General features: G+C 41.5%; 2 protein-coding genes across 2 annotated transcripts; one reads left to right on the top strand and one right to left on the bottom strand.

Annotated features, from left to right (window-relative positions):
• Positions 1-235: 235 nt before the first annotated feature.
• fam78bb (family with sequence similarity 78 member Bb) lies at positions 236-6,193 on the bottom strand. Its single transcript, XM_010730169.3, has 2 exons — positions 4,572-6,193; positions 236-3,111 (listed from the first exon to the last, which is right to left on the bottom strand). The coding sequence occupies exons 1-2, from the start codon at positions 4,946-4,948 to the stop codon at positions 2,589-2,591; spliced, it is 900 nt and encodes a 299-aa protein (XP_010728471.2). The 5' UTR covers positions 4,949-6,193; the 3' UTR covers positions 236-2,588.
• Positions 5,368-12,189, top strand: LOC113747997 (required for excision 1-B domain-containing protein-like). The gene is made up of 5 exons (XM_027290244.1): positions 5,368-5,458; positions 9,735-9,810; positions 9,939-10,146; positions 11,544-11,626; positions 11,812-12,189. The coding sequence occupies exons 1-5, from the start codon at positions 5,368-5,370 to the stop codon at positions 11,888-11,890; spliced, it is 537 nt and encodes a 178-aa protein (XP_027146045.1). The 3' UTR covers positions 11,891-12,189.
• Positions 12,190-16,864: the final 4,675 nt, after the last annotated feature.

Below are 16,864 nucleotides of genomic sequence, written 5' to 3'. Positions count from 1 at the left end.
CATGTTATAACACTGCAAAACACAGTCAACCCTAACCAATAACTGCATCACACTCCAGTCAATCAGTAGAACAAGTAGGTATTAACGAGTCAAGCTCCTCATGAAGGGCCATGTACCGCTCTACCCTCGAGTCCTCAGGCACATCTGTTACTGTAAAAGACACTTGAGGCCCTGATACACGCAGACAGAAGACTGTGTGACCTCGTGGTCAAGTATAAATGTGTATATTTTTTTTCTAACACTTTATTTTCCGTGTGAAAAAAGTGTTTGCCTCAATCCTCTGAATAAAATCGCAGATCACTTACTTTAATTCTCCAGTTAAAAGTGCTGCTTGAGATGTTTCCCTTGATTGTCAACATGGGCTCTCAGATGCTGTTTGCCTCACTAACTGCTCCTGTGTCATGGCTACAATAGGCTTGTTGTTGAGAAATCCAGTATCCATGCCCTCTATACAGACAGGCTTAAAAAACAAAACACTCCTTCCAGGTGATCACCGCTATAGTGTCGCTCTAAAATGAGGTGTGTATGCGTTTGTTTGTATGTGTGAAGGCTCGTTCGATTTGCACCAGGAATAATGAGCAGCATTGTGTAAGATATCGTGATTACATCCTCCAGTCTCTCTTCATCTCTGTCTCATCTTGAACCAGCTCAGCACTTCAAGCGTGACCTGTTTCACTGGCCCATTGAGTGTGTACCGTTTAGAAATACAGCGTACAGACCTGCATGGAAAACAATAAGCAACGTTTGCAGATTCAACGTGATCGTGAAATGTTTCTGTAAGCTGCACTCCGCTTATGAGTCCTCATATAAAAACAAATTTTTATAAAAGATCAGAAATGACACGACACTGTATGTCTGAGTAAACCAAATACTGCACCAAACTTTAAAGGCTCAGTTCACCCAAATCACAAAAAAACTTTTTTTTACTATCTATCTTGTTTCAGTTTTATTCCTGCAGATTTCCAAATATCTGTAGCAAGTTTCTACCTCCACCCAATACGATGGAGGTAAAGCGAATGCTTTTATGTCAATATCGTCATGAAATCTGGCTCAGATCAGATAAATAATAATACCTTTTGCTCATGAACAGACTTTTCTTCTAGACATTTTCTACCTGCAAAAAGAGATTCCCACTAAGTGCTAATTAGCAATTATCAGCATGCCAGCGTGCTAAACTAAGACAATGAATGAACACATGCTGTTTGCTAAACATCAGCATGTTAGTGTTCAGCTCCAAGCTTTGCGGTATCTTAAGTGCGGCTGCTAGCGTTGTTTAAATGCAGTTTTTTGAAAGCTGTGATGAGAAATGCATTCGTCTTCGTTATTTTTGGTTAAGAGGCAGAAATCTTACTGACAGATATTTCAAAAAAATCCCCCAAATCTGCAGCATGTCTTGAAGCTGCTAGAAGGAATTTAGAAGTTTTTTTTGTTTTGCTTTGTAATTTAGGTGAACTGTCTTCTAGCATAAATACACTCTTTCTTTCACTACAATCTTTGTTCTTGAACGACATATACTGACAGGATAAAGACATATTGTTTCTCTTACAGAGGTCAGACAAAGGTCATGTTTTTTTTTTCTTTACTGGAGATGGCTGTCATCTACACAGGCATCGCTGGCTTTCGAAAGGCAGGGAGCGAGAAGCTCCACAGCTTGGATGAACTGGCCGTTTGTGTTTGATTAAAAATAAAAAATAAAAATCCCACTGCAGGGTGCCGTTTAAGCATACCCAAGCTGTGATCTCTACATTATCTGTGATATGTTTTTAAAAAAAAAAAGCAAAGTAGCTCTGAGGATGCATGTATGTCGACAATCTTTACCCTCCCTGTAGTGTGTGTCAGTGTGTGTGTGTGTGAGGCAGTCTGGTGTGACAAAGCAGCAAGCCCGGACCCAACCCTGGGGCTCCATTATAGAAAACACACAACCAACAAACACATACACACACATGCCTGCACAGCCACACTCACGTCATCTGTAAAAGTACATCATCCAGTAACATTTCAGCTGATATATTAACGTATCTCGGTCCGTAGCGGCGTTGTCCTCCTTTAAACCTGTGTGACACAAAAACTAACACCGTTCCTTGGTTACACTCTTACACAGCACTTTACTGTACAGTACAGAGCAGGCCAGTATTATGTCATCATTAAGGCTGAAGTACCTTTTTAAACAGGGTCTGTATTTAGGCTTGATCTTTTTTTTTTTTTTTCTTTCTGGGCCTGAGTAGCTACAGTACGGGTTTGTGTTAACATCCCAGCACTAATGGCGGATATTCAAAGTTAGCTTTGCTCAGTTGTGGCCAGGCTGGAGGTGAAGGCCTGGATACCCAACAGCTCAACAGCACCAGAAGGAGCGACAGACATACTTTCTGGATCGTCAAAGGCAGCGGTGGGGAATTAAGGCAGTTGTCCCCTCAAGATTTTACACGCAAAAAAAAACTTTGTTTTGTGCCATTGACAGTTCAAGTCTCAGCCTGGTTACAGATCTTATAGTTTTTTTTCTCATCTGATTGTCTTGTTAGCCGTTTCACTGCAGAAGTGGCCCACTATGATATGATGTAACAAACGGCCAATCAGATGCTCTCAACGCTCTACTTGGGTGGTATGACGACAAGCGGAGGCCCTCTCCTCGGCCTCCACATCAGAACCTGGGCATCGTTGGCATTGGGCCTCCCCATGGCGTTAGGAGGGATGGGCTCCATGCGGGTCAGAACCCGCGGCTGATCCTGGTGAACCCGGCCCACCAGCCTGGCTCTGGAGCCCAGAGGCAAGGACGGATCCACTGCAATGTCGACCCTCATCCTCCACTTGATGGTGTGGAGGAGGATCTTTTCCCTGGACGTGGTGTTGAGCGCCACCAGCCAGGTGGTGAAGCTCTGGTCTCTTTTGATGTTAGTCAGTAAGGGCGTGTTGGATTCACTGACCGGCACCGCCCAGGTGACGCTGGGGTAAAAATTGTCATTCATGCTAACGATGAAGCGGGATGGCTTGGAGGTGGGGCCCACTATAGTGACAGTCTCTGTTGTGTTTCCGTACCAGGGGTAGCTCACGCCGTCCGAGTCGCTGATGGCCCTCACCAGACCTTCTCGTAGCTGAGGCAGCTCCCAGCTCGACCTGAGAGGAGACAGACAACAAGGAGAATTCTGGGTTACTGAGTGCTCTTCATCTTTAATATACAGCAGCATAGACAGACTTTAATCAGCTACAGTCAGTTCACACAAGAGACAAGTTTATTCCTAATAAGAAGATTAACTGAACCGGTTTAAGGACCAGAGCTAATTTGGTGTTAAAGGGACACTCCTAATCTGTATTTCTTATACCAACATTTCCTGTTTGTGGAAAGAAACTTTGTAATATTTTGTTCATATTAAATGTTTTTAAATAACCCATTTTATTTTTAAAAGATATTTCTGAGCTGTACCACTAGAGAGAGGTCACGTACTAGGAGGATAGCTCTGGTGAGAGGTCAGCAGAATTTCTACTGCTGTTAAACCAAAGTTGCTTTTCTACCAATATAAACTGCAGTTGCATTCTCATGCAGGAGTGCAAGAGTCAACAGAAATTTATACAACTATTTAATGTTAATGAATTAGCTCTTATTAAGAATTGAGTTCATTCATCAGGCGAAATAGCCAAACTTTCTCAGGTTTCAGCATCTCAATCTTTGAACATTTTGCAATTTGTCATCTTGTCATTTAACACAACAAATTTTGACCGTTTGAAAGCAGTTGAATTAAGAAAGAAAAATGATTAATAGTGTCAGCTCCACTTTCACAGCACGTAACATTTTGACAAATTGGCAGCCAATCAATATAGAAGTTCCACTTTAAAAAAATGTTTTGTGATAAAGTGACTCTTTCATTCACATTTTGATAAAGGATATTTTTCATTTAGAAGGACGACAACAGAGGTAACACGATCACTTCACGATCAGCCTCTAAAATTCCCATCCAGACACAAGCTCACGTCTACAGCAGCCGCCTGTACATGATGTATAGTGGTTCAGTGTGTCAGTGGATTATCATCATCTCTTTGTTGTGCCCAACAGTTTTTTCGTCAGCTGGTGGCCCCCTTCCATCTATTTGTTGTGCTTTCATGACCAATCTGATGACAAGCAACCCTGTAAGCCCCATCCTCTCACCCCTACACCCACCCACTCCCCTGAAACCCAGCAGGATTAAACACCCCCTCACATATGCCCTCCAGATAATGTGTGTGTCTGGTGGGGTGTGTGTGTGTGTGTGTAGGAGGGGGGATATGTCTCCATGGGCATAATTTTGAGTGTGAGAGCATCAACTGTTGTTTAGCTCCTTTTAATAGCAGCTTTTCTATTTAGGTGCCAAAGTCACAGGAACAGAATCTGTCGGTGGGCGTTTGAATGAAGGAGGCTGACGAGCGCAGTTAACCTGCTGCGTGCACAAATGCTCCTCTGTGTGATGCACAAGAGTGTACAAGCATGCATGCAAAGCCTCACACACACTGCTTTTTTTATGTGTGTGTGTGTGTGTGTGTGTGTGTGTGTGTGTGCAAGCACGCAACAGGGATGTAATGGGGACGCAGGTGTGTGAACTCACATGCCGATGTCTCCATAGGTGTTGTAAAATTCCATCTGGGTGCACGCCTGGATCCAGCCCACCACCCACGTCTCATTGCGCGGTATAGGGGGCATCACAATCCGCGCCGAGGCTTTGAAATAGGGCGTCTTGTATCGAAGCACTATGGGCGAGTTCTCCTCAATGACAGTCGGGCAGTGGTCTATGGTGGCGGACAGGTCGTACACCACGATGTTCTCTCGTTTGATGCGTGACTTGTTACAGGCTATGCTCTGGATGCAGCCCATGGCTGTGCACGTAAAGGTGATGGTCAGGAGCAGCCAAGAGAGCCTGACAGGCCTGGGGAACAGCACTGCTGACCGGGACTCGACCAGGATCAACACTATGAGGCCGTGCATCAGATGAAACTGTAAGGCAAAGGTGGGTGCTACCACGCTGTACGAGGCCCAAGATCAGAATCACAAATAAGGCTTCAGTGAGATCACAGGAGCAGGAGTGAGGGACAGCCGGGTCCAGTGAGACCAGGATCCAGGCTCAGGGCACCCGCCCTCCTGATGTACGGCCGCATCAACCAGCTCCAGGGGCTAACCCCGTGCTCTGACCTCCCCGCAGGCTGCAAGCCACAAGAGAAACACCCTGCAGGGATTAATAAAGTATCACATGAATTTTTGATACGGATATGATTGTATCCTGTCCGCTCACACGGTGCACACTGTCTGTTCCCGTGTGCCCTCTCCTCAAGGATCCGACCCGTCTCTGCTCCTGCAGGAACCCCTGCCCGTAACCTTTGATCCTCTTCTTCCTTCCCCGAGCTGTCATGTCACAAGAGGCGTCGGGGGACCGGCGGACACCGGGGCGCCGGCAGGGGGACCCGGTGGTCGGACGGCGAGGCTTGTTGATGCGGCACTGTACATGAGATGCTGCTGCTGCTGCTGCTTATAACCCGAGCGGCGGTGTTACTGTCCGTCATGCCTGTCGACTCGACGGGAGGGAAACCCGGTGAAACCTGGGAGTCCGGTCATCTGTGATGGATGGAGTAAAAAAACAACAACAAAAAAACAAAAAAACACTGACAGAGGCAAGCGAAAACAGCTTCCTCCTGCAGAGTTAGACGACACAGGCGGGTTATCCCTGATCAAAACGAGCTGGGGGAATAAACCAGGATCGTCAGCATCTGTCACACACTTGATGAATCGATGGCGTTATAGGTGCTGGGTAAAAAAAAATAATAATAATTGGATAAACGGTGTCATAGTATCCGTGCAGGGCAGCGTATGCGCCGCTCGGCGTGTCCTCATGTGATGAAAGCTGCACGGCGGAGTGTCGCTGTTCAGCCTGCGTGGTGCTGAAGATGCTGCTGAATGGACCAATGAGCGGCGGAGGGAGACTGAAGGCGTAGGAGTCTGCACAGTAGTAGCTTTGCGACCTCTTTTTTCCTCCATATTGGAATAATGTTTTTCTAATCGCATAAACACAGAGTAGACCCAGATAATGCTTCTGTGGATCTTATTGCAAGAGAGGGGAGCAACAGGTAGTGTTTGCCACTTCTCATGATTCCCACTCTTTATGTTATTGTTAACACGTTTTTAATAATACACCCTGTGGTTGAATAGAAAGAGGTGATGTGTTTTCTAATTGTGCGAGGAAACATTTGATAGGTTAAAGGTAAGTCAGCTGCAAGAGGCATGATGGCACCTTTCAAAATAAAACCATAACAAGGTATTAATAGCTGTTCCAGTGCATGATCCTCCTCAGCAGGTGGAGTCTGCCAAGTTATTATTGAACTTGCCTCCATGCCAGATGTAGAGTGTGAGGGAGTTTTCTGTTCTACCCGGGTTGCGTTACATTCAGGTCAGAGAGAGTCAGTGTGCTGCTGTGGTGCATGTTGGCCCAGGCTCTGCTACAATAAATGGAACTGGACCTTAATTAGTATCATTAGAAACAGCTGAGTTGACCCTGCTATTTCATGTCACGAAAAAAAGGTCTATTCTAATCATTGCTGTGGTAACCAAGGTCAGAGGACAGGGCTGTCACACTGCCTAGACACAACAGATAGGTACATAATGTAGAAGGCTCTACAGAGTGAGATAACAACGTCGTACCACTGAAGTGTGAAGACATTTCATTGTCTGTAGACTAACAGCCATTTAGGGAAAGAGAGTAGTCCCTAAATTGTCGTTTGTAGACGAGCCAGAGAGGACAGCTTCTTCAAAATTGATCTTTTTCACAGCAGCCATTTTAGGATCAACACATGTGTCTCTAATGATACTAATTAAAGTTCCATTTATTGCAGCAGAGCTTTTCCAGTGAGCCAACATGCACCCTGACTCTGTTCAACCTGAATGGAACTGAACCTTAATTAGTATCATTGGAAGCACCTGTGTTTACTATTTCACGTCAAATTGTCTTGATCAAACTTCAATAAACCTTTCAGCATAAGACATCTTGGACTCCTGTGCACTAAACTGACCATCGATGAATATAATTCTCCACAACTGGCTTAAAAGTTCAAGAAACTCAAAGCTCTGAATCTTAAGAACTCTGAGATTTTTCTGTCAGCTGCTGTTTCCGATTGGGCAACAATTAACTTTCGACCTTAATGTGTTAATCTTCATCCTGTGTTGTTAGAACAAAATCACATATTTAAACTGATGACCTGTGACGAGCGCATAGTTACCATCAGTCACATGAGTTATGCAAGAAAACTAAATTTGCTGGACAAATGTTGAGCTTCAGACTTTTTATCACACACTGTAGTTAACATAAACACACAAAGCTTACATATTTTTATACTTTGTACATATGTGCATGGTTACATCTACAGAATATGTACTCTGAGATACTTTTATATATTTTATTACACATACTTAGATCTTTAATTGCACTTTTTTTCTTTTGTCTTGATGGTTTATGTTTTGTCAGATGTATTGTTGTTATTTCTTGTTCGTTTAAACGTTTTTAATTGTTGGAATGATATATAATCATATTATATAATGATCTGATATAAACATTTTGTGTTTGAATTTTAATTAGAATATTTATAGAAATACAAGACAAATTATTGTCATATCATTTAACTTATGACAAGCGAAGCTACAACAAACAAACATAATGAGTTTTGCTTCAGATCTATAAACAAAGAGAAGTTATGTTTAGATTTGTTCAGTTTTGAATTTCCACTCTTTATGTACATTGTAGTGTAATAATGTGTATTACATTTTGAAACTCTCAAGCTGCTCTGGGTCAATAGACAGAAACTGTGTGATGAAGTGTCATCACACAGAAAAATGTTACAAATAAACAGAATGCACCAAAATAAACTTTGCTGCGCAACTCATAAAAAAAAACAATGAATCACTCCACATACTCACACATACATTCACCCACTCATGGATGAATAATAGTAACAGTGGAAAGATGCAAAGGGGATTAAAGCTGCGGTTGCACATGTTCTTAAATGTTATTGTACTGTGTTTGAATTTTCTTTATTTGTAATTGTGCAGGTTAACACAGGGTCAACAAATTTATCACTACATACATATATAATACAAAATATAAAACAGAATATGAAAAATATGTATAGTGTACTGTCTAAGTATGTATGTGTGTCTATACGAGTACTGGAAAGGTATCACCGTATAAATAGAAATGAACATACTATATAAATATGATGCACTACTATTTCAAATATTGATAGAAAGAGTAAAGTGACATGTGTACACAGTGTAGCAGCAGTGTAGCACTAATAATAATAATCTAATAAAAGAAAACTCAGTGAAGGCTCCAGAGTGCGCGCACCAAGATGCTCCACAGAGAGAGACACAAGAAGTCTTTTTCTGTCTGTGAGCATCAGTCTCTACAACTCCTCCCTCAAAATATCAGACACTCCAAGTCAAGTCCAGTAGCTGTCGAACTGGCTTGTGCAATAAATAAGTGCAATTTTCTCACACTTTAAACAATCAGTGTATTCTCTGTAGTCTCAGTCTCTCAAAGACTAAATTCTTTATAAGGTTTTAGATTTACATATTGCATAGTTCACTGTTACTTGTTTTTTATTTTACTGTTACTGGTTTTATTTAACTGTTATTTATACATGTGTGTATAGTGTTAAAATAGGATATCGTATAGGTGTATACTGTTTTCATACTGTATACTGTCTATCTATTGTTTTCTTGCTATCACTTACTATCTCACTTACCGTTTGGGAGCTGCTGTAACAAAAACAATTTCCCTGCGGGGATTAATTAAGTATTTCTGATCTGATCTGATATGATATGGTCAAAGGCGTCCACTTTAACATCCATAATTATATATATATATATATATTCCATATATTATATATATATAATAAATATTTAAATTATTGCATAGTTCACTGTTACTGGTTTTTATTTACTGTTACTGGTTTTACTTAACTGCTATTTATACATGTGTATATAGTTTTAAAATAGGATATCGTATAGGTGTATACTGTTAAAGTTTGTTTTTCTTGTATCACTTACTATCTCACTTATTGTTTGGGAGCTGCTGTAACAAATTAAAAATTTATATAAGTATTTCAAATTCTGATCTGAAAGGGAAGTGTTAGAGCCTTTATTTTGAAACCCAAATGCGTGCTGTCGTCACTTCCTGCGCAGACAGGCTGCTGATTCACACACACACACACACAGAAGAGAAACACGTGCTGCAGTTTTAACAAATAAACATGTCACTGACATAACTGTGGAAACTGAACTGCGGTCTCCTCACAGCTCACCTGGTGAGTAAACGATGTTTAACACAAAGACCGAGAGGCCAGAGCAAAGACATGTGCTGAGCTAAGCTAAGCTAATGGTGATACTGTAGCTAAGTAACTTTATTGTTATAAAGACTTATTTTAATTACTCTGAATTATAACCTCCAATCACACAAGTGACATTATTAAAGTTATATAATTATCACAGCTGTTTTAGATGAGCCATAATATGTTAAATTAATGTCATAGGAGCTCTAATCTAAATGTTTTTACAACAAAAACATAATTAATGCATTCATAATGTTTTAATGTCACTGAACTATATTTCGTTTGATTAAGCAGCAATGACAGTAATAATAATAGTTACAAACATGTGTGGATTAAACTCCAAACACTAAATTAAACATGTGTTGTGTTGACTTTATTTAATGATGATTTCCTCCCGTGAGGTCCCTACAGACTTAAAACCCGATCCAGAGGTTTTATTCACCTTCAGTCTGAGCGGGTAGAGACGTATCAGCTCTTGACGAGTAACTGTTGTGTAGTTACTTATATATAACGATACACTCATGCTTTTCTTCTCATTTCCAGGGATTCTTCCAGAGGACTGAATATACGCTTGTAATTTTCTGCTTGTGTTTTGTTTCTTTTGGCCTCAGAGGACATGAGGCCTACTTGAGGACGGGGCCCCATTACGACTTCGACCACTACAGGCAGCTGGTCCATGAAGATACACAAGCCTTCTGTGGCATCTCCAAAGAAGTGCTGGAGATCAAGGAGAGGCTGCACCATGAGTTTGACCGGCCAGACCTTTCTGAGCACATCGAAAAGCTGCAGAGCAAAGAGAAGAAGCTTGAGCTGGTAGGTTAACAGTTCCTGCACACAGTAAGAAACATTTCTTATAATAACAAGTTTATATATGATTTAACCTTACATTGACTGTGATACCCACTCTGACACCTCTATTTTGAACAGTGTACACTGTTGTCCCACATATAAAAGGTGGTATAATCAGCAGATTAAATAAATACACACATCTTGCTACAGGTGAACTAAAGAGACTGCAAATGGTTGTGAGGCAGTTGATATATTGATATTTATTTGGAGGCTAGATAGAAGAATTAAAAACACAAATCAATCTATAAATAAGTCCTAGTTAAACCCTCGGGTTTGGGTTCTCTCTGGGTACTCGGCTTCCTCTCATGGTCCAAAGACGTGCATTTAATTGGTGACCCTAAAATTACCGTTGGTGTGAACAGTGTTGTTTGTCTCTACGTGCCTGTGATGAAACTGGCGACTTGTCCAGGGTGTACCACAGCTCTTGCCCAAAGTCAGCTGGGATAGGCTCCAGCCCTTGTGACCCTGATGAGGATAAGTGGTTACAGAAAACGATGGATGAATGAACTTTTATTTGATAGTTACAGGAAATTCAGCAGAGACTGAACCTTCGTACACACTAGGTGAGCTTCCAAAGGCACCAAAGGAGAATAATTTGATTCTGTTGTTAAACATAAATGCAGTTTACATTGATCTGTGTGTTGGGAGGATTCTATATATTTGTTTCTTGTGTTCTTCACTGTTATTAAATATAAGTGTTGGTGTATAAAGAGAGAGACATGCTGGCCAGGAGTGTTGCAGAGAAACAGGTTGACTTTTATTTACTTATCAAACAAGGGTAGTCTTTTAACAAAGAAAAACAGGGTGCTGCCCTTCAGACTTTTGATTTCACGTTTGCTTCAGTTCCACGGTTTCAACACAAGGGAGGCAGAGTTTCTCAGTTTTTCCATGTTAAAGATTCATCTATTCTTTTTATTCTGGCAGATCAGGTCATAAATATTTCAAGCAAACGCCACTTTTGAAGGAAACCTACACGATACTTCTGTATATTTGGTGCTTTTGGGCAGAAAAAACCATTTCAGTTCAGTTAAAGTAATTCACTGTTTTTAAAGAGCTTCTGTTTCAATTTAGCAACATGAAAGCTGCAGTCTGTCTGCGACACTCATGGTTTCAGTGAGCCTGGTGTTAAAATTTTAGCACCGCGCGCTTCTCCCGCATTCTTGAGCAGTCACATCTGGTGTTCAGAGGTGATGTGCGGCACTTTTGTATGACGTTTTACACTCCTTTTTTACAATATCAACTCGACTTCCTTCTGCCAGTAATGTCATAAAGCTCCTATTATCTTAGAGTTCATCCTCTGTCCTCTCCATCCTCCGCTGATGAATGGTTTGCATAAACTATCTGATGTGCCTTCTCAACAGACAGCCAAGCTGCAGCTGGCCAGGCAGCGGGCCCAGGATCACCCGGAGGACGAAGACTGTCAAGAAAAGATTCAGGAATCAAGCACGAGTAAGAGCAGCTATTACCTCCCCTCCGTTTACTGCGTTCGCTCCCTGCTGACCCATCCACTCACTCACCATCAACCTGCTGTCTGCTACAGAACTTCCTGTTTCCTCCTTATTTAACAGACTGTCCTTTGTTACCATTGTGAATCATGAAACTGTCAAAGATATTCACTAATTGTTCCTTGTCCAGGATCATCAAGAACAAAGAGGCTCTGAGTGAGATCATGCAGGACTTTAAATATGACTCTGAGGAGTCTGATTGACAGGTCGGTCCCCAGGAGGCCCACCGCCGCCCTCTCACATCACCAGACAGCGGAGCTGACAGATCGACTCGGCTCTGGTGCAACTTCCACTTGGACTCCTCAGCTGCACTTATCGATCCCCCCTCTGGCCCCACCCTGCTCGTTGCTGCAGTCTTATTCCACCCAGGGGGCTTTTCACATTCTGGCTTTGTGGGTCCTGTCTGTAGTTATGTGTTTGTGTTAAGCATGTATCAGCAAAAAAAAAAAAAAAACAAGAAGAAAAACTTATGTTGTGAAGTCGTGTAAATAAGGTTAATATTCCTTGCAGGCTCATCAGAAATCTTTTGTTAACTTGATGAATTGTATTTTTAATAAAAAAAAAAGAGTTTTCTTCTGTTCTATACATTATACACAGGATGGTCAGTGACATTATTGGTGCAGTACAACAACATAACTTAGACAAAATCTTTAAATATGAAGTTAAAAACAGTATAAAAGAGACACAGGATATTAATAACATTTTACAGAGAGGCTTATTTCATGGGGATCAATTACTGATACGACCAACAGTTGCTGCAGTTCAGAAATATCTGAACACCCTTATCACAGCAGCCATTTTGACATGAAATACAGAGGTGTTACCAGTGATGATAATTAATGGTGAAACAGACTCGGGGTGCTGCTGGGGTGCATGTTAGCTCACCGGAAAGGCTCCTCTGCATTAAATGGAACGGAGATGAATGATGAGACGTCTGATTACTGTGTTTAAACAGCTCATTGGTGATTTCACAAATTTAATTTCCACCCAAACTTGAGCAGAAAGAAAATTAATTGTTTTTTTAATTTTGATACATTATTATTTTAGCTAAAAGACTAAACAGTTCTAGTTTCTTCTTTATCTTCAGATTTATATGAACAATTTGACAAAACAGATTTCCTCTTGCTTTTAGAAATGGATTCTTTTAAAAAAACATTTTCTGACATTTTTTAAATGGAAGATGAATGATAACTGCAAAACTAATCAGCAGATTAATCAATGAAAAAATAATCATTAACTGCAGCCAGAACCTGACCTGTTTTCCAATAGTAATAGAGGTTTGTATTGATTAACTATCCTGGTCATAACGACATAACAATGTAAATCCATGTAAAACCAACGTTTAAATACTCTGGACCTGGAACAATAAGATCAGGGTTGTTTTCTACATTTGTTCTGCTACAATTACTTTTTCTTCTTCCCCAGAATAAAAGTGCAGTTACTGAGGGCCTAAATGTGTTGTGCAAACAGATCTAACGGACAGATTTGGCCAGCGGAAATGGCAGAAAAAGGGCTGCATTGTCTCACTTCACTTATCTCACTCGGGCCCTTTAAACAAGTAAGACTGTATGACCAAACACTGCAATATCCCTCAGGCTGAGGGCGTTGGACCTTCTCACAGAGCCGGGACCCTCGGGCCCAGTTATCTGCAGTGTTTTCTTGATGCTGTTCTTGAATTAAAAACACCACAGTGGTGCCGAGCGGCGGTGCTATGAATTATCGTCTTGTAGAACTGAAAGGACAAAAGCAGATGGTTCATACTGGGATAATTCAAACGGGAGAAACCATGTAATTTACAAAATCATTTCTCTGTCTGGCTGCCACTTTTCTCTTTCTTTGCATTATCTCTTTTCTTATTCACTACGTTCCTCAGCACCCTGCTACCTCTTTCTCTCTCTCTCTCTCAAGGTAATCAATGGGAACCTGTCACGGTTCGTGAAAAAAGACATTATTCAGGAGACAGCCTGTGCCCTATGAAGCACAAAAACCCGGAGACGGCTGAACTAATTGAGTCAGGTGGAGTGAAGGTTTCTGTGAGTTCGAGGACAGAGCAGCAGAGGATGTGGCTGAAAGCATCTGAACTCCACACAAAAAGTCACATAGACGCACAGACTACGCCTGAGCTCTGCGTGCCATTTGGCCTGAGTTATTTTTGTGAAAGGGCCTCCTCATGCCAAGAGCAAACAAAACACAAAAGGAACACATTACAGCGGGCTGTTAATTACATTTACATGTCGTTTCTCTTTGTTGTGGGCATCAGCTGAAGATCACAAGTCTACATCGTTAAAATATGTAATAAAAATCAGAGGCATATCTACTTTTATGCTCCCACTTCGGGGCCAGTAAAGTCAAAACCGCACATTTTACCTGATCATAAAGTACGGACGAAACTTCACAGAGCCAGTTCAAGAGGAACAGTCCTCTTTGTGTTTGTAAAAAAAAAAAAAAAAAATGCTGACCACATGGCATAACAAAGGCAGGGTCAGAAATTCAGCTCAGGACTTCATGCAGCAGTGGGCTGTGTGTGTTTAGTGACAGCGACTCAGCAGAGATAATGAGAAGAAAAGAGAGGGAGGGAGAGAGAGGGGAGAGAGAGAGAGAGATTCTGCTTACCTACCTGGTTGCGCGTTTTGTGCGTTTTCTGCAGCCACACCCTCCACTGGTCGTACAGTTTGATTGACATGCCGCTGCAGCCGTACGCGTGCTTGCGCACCCAGCCGAAGAACTGCTTGAGTTCCCGTCGCAGGGTGGAGTTCGCTCACCGGGCTTCGTATCACATGAGCCGCTCTGCAGCCGCTCTGGAGGAGAGGAGAGGAGGAGGAGGAGGAGGAGGAGGAGGAGAAGGAGGGGAGGAGAAGGAGAGGAAGACAAAGGAAGATGTGGGTGAAGAAAAGGTAATAGAGAGGATGAAGACGCATCAAGGTTATAGTTTATAGCACAAGTGTTCGTATAAGGTGTAAAGATGCTCACCATGTAAGTCAGCAAAGATGTGATGACACTTCTCACTGAGTTCATGCAGTTTCACAAAAAATAATAAAAGAACAAACTCAACATCTATTTTTAAAAAAACCAATAAACAATAACTTCACATTTTTAATAAATATGTTGACTTTCACCCTTCTACTACAAAAAAAACATTCTTTCTATCTCTCTTGTGGTCCACGGCCCTACCTGTGCCTTCTTTTTTGCTCATCTTTTTTTGGTTTTCATCTCACTGATTGTGATGTGTGAACACTCCAGACCTCATTTGTTATGTGTTCAAGACAAAAACTAAATAATAAAAGTATTAAAATAATTATAATAAATATGTGCTGCAAGTAATATCATTTCTTCTCCTTTTATTAATCTACTTGATTGTTTCTATTGTTTGAATGTTTAATTGGAAAGCTCATTGATACTAAGCAGGTTAACAATGTGAAATAAAGTGAATGAATTAGCCGTGCTAACAGCCTGGCTCGAGGAGGACAGTTTGATCCAGACTGAAAAATCTTTACAGCTACTGGACGGGTTGCCATGAAGTTTTGGACACACATCCACAATCCAATGATTGTTTAGCTTATAAAATGTACAATTACAAGAGTTCACAGTTTATAACAGAATGAAAATTACATATTTCTAAAAGATAGATAACGCTCTGTCATGTTATTAAGGCATTAGTTAATATGGAAAATTCTTGCTCGGAGGACATTTCTGATGATTCAAGCTGCTTTATTCTGCAAACTGAGAGGTTTCAGTTTCATGTAAAGAGAAAAAGTTTCTCTTTTAAACTGTGGAGGTGACCATACTTTACCATACCATACTTCACTCACTTTCGGGAGGAGAGGCTATGAAAGTCTGCTACAATCAATCTTTATGGCAACAACAGAGCCCGATAACGACTTCCCCTCTGGGGAGTAAATACCACATGACCAATGTAACTCATTATCGGCTCCTCCTGCTCCCAAACCTGCTTCCACTCAAGCTTTATAGGCCTGTGTGTGCCGCGGACAGACAACGCTTTTTAACTTGATCAATTTTGAAGCGACGACCGAAATCTATCAAAGTCCCCCTGGCTCTTTGCAGTTCCTTCTAATCCTCTGCTGGGAGATCTCTATCTAGGTATCTAGCCTATTGATGTTTGGTTTCTCCTGGGTCACATGCGGTTTGGATCTGCTCGTTCAGGATGTTGAAACAGGAATAACGAGATTGTTTTTCTGGCTTTAATGGCGATGAAGGGTTGATTATTAGAAAGGAATGAATGGTCAAGATTTGTGGGACATCGCAGACGTTTGGGAAGCATTTTTAAAAGCCATTTAAGACAGACTTCAGTAGACTTTAAACATTTTGGATTGAATGGCAGCTTTGTTCACACAGTCTTATTAAAATTATCTGCCCTGCATCCATATAGTAAAATCCTTAAAGTTGCATCTTTTTTTTTTTTTGACTCACCGCTGCTGGGTGTGGGAGGCTGCAGCTGGTTGGCTCCAGTCACTCCAGATGCCAGCCTTCCTGGACCATAGATGCCCACTGGATTGCACCTCACCTGACGAAATAGACAGTCCCAGGCTGAAGGCCGGCCAGTCGACATGACGTCTGGTTACCTACATCATCCACCACCTGTGAGAAGTGACAGAGAGGATGTGATAAAGAAATATTTGCTGCATCCTTCCTCAATGTTTTTGTCTTGAACTTTGATTTTGGATGTAGTCTGGCTTCAAATACATTTTAAACATTATTTGCTAAATCCCTCATTCAATACTGAATCCAGAATTCAAAGGGCATACGGTATGTACCTACACACAGAGGAAAAATATCAAGAAGCTGTGGGCAGAAAACATCAAAGCAGCAGTTTGAAAGAAGGACAGTTTCTAAAAAGCTCCACTGCTGCACTTTTGGATCAAAGCTAGCTTTCAAAAAATGTACCAGCAAAGATTCCACTCGCAGGAGTCAGGGCTTTCACACGAGCATTATTTGCTTTATAATAAAAGCACATGCAAAAGGCCACAGATGCAGAAGAAGCAACTTTCATGTTCATCATTTAATGGATCAGTCAGTGCTGCACCTCAAATTTTCCACTGCTGCCTCAGAGGTGTCATAGCTACAGAGGAATTGCGTGTATGTGCAGAGTCTGCAGGTTCATGTGAGAGAGAGTGTGTGTGTGGTGTGTTGTGTGTGGACCACCTTCCATTCAGAGCTGT

The sequence above is a fragment of the Larimichthys crocea genome, chromosome XVII (assembly GCF_000972845.2).
Source record: "Larimichthys crocea isolate SSNF chromosome XVII, L_crocea_2.0, whole genome shotgun sequence".
NCBI classification, from domain to species: Eukaryota; Metazoa; Chordata; class Actinopteri; family Sciaenidae; genus Larimichthys; species Larimichthys crocea.
Note: the sequence above shows the minus strand (reverse complement) of the source record. Positions and strands in the feature narration are given on the sequence as shown.

What these genes read in the sequence shown, in the direction of transcription:
- fam78bb (XM_010730169.3), bottom strand. Translation starts at nt 4,948, where the DNA reads ATGCACGGCCTCATAGTGTTGATCCTGGTCGAGTCCCGGTCAGCAGTG. An exon ending in ACCTATGGAGACATCGGCAT is followed by an intron (nt 3,112 to 4,571) that starts GTGAGTTCACAC and finishes GTCTCCTCTCAG; the next exon opens with GTCGAGCTGGGAGCTGCCTC.
- LOC113747997 (XM_027290244.1), top strand. Translation starts at nt 5,368, where the DNA reads ATGTCACAAGAGGCGTCGGGGGACCGGCGGACACCGGGGCGCCGGCAG. An exon ending in AGGCTTGTTGATGCGGCACT is followed by an intron (nt 5,459 to 9,734) that starts GTACATGAGATG and finishes TCCTCCCGTGAG; the next exon opens with GTCCCTACAGACTTAAAACC. An exon ending in AAGAGAAGAAGCTTGAGCTG is followed by an intron (nt 10,147 to 11,543) that starts GTAGGTTAACAG and finishes CCTTCTCAACAG; the next exon opens with ACAGCCAAGCTGCAGCTGGC.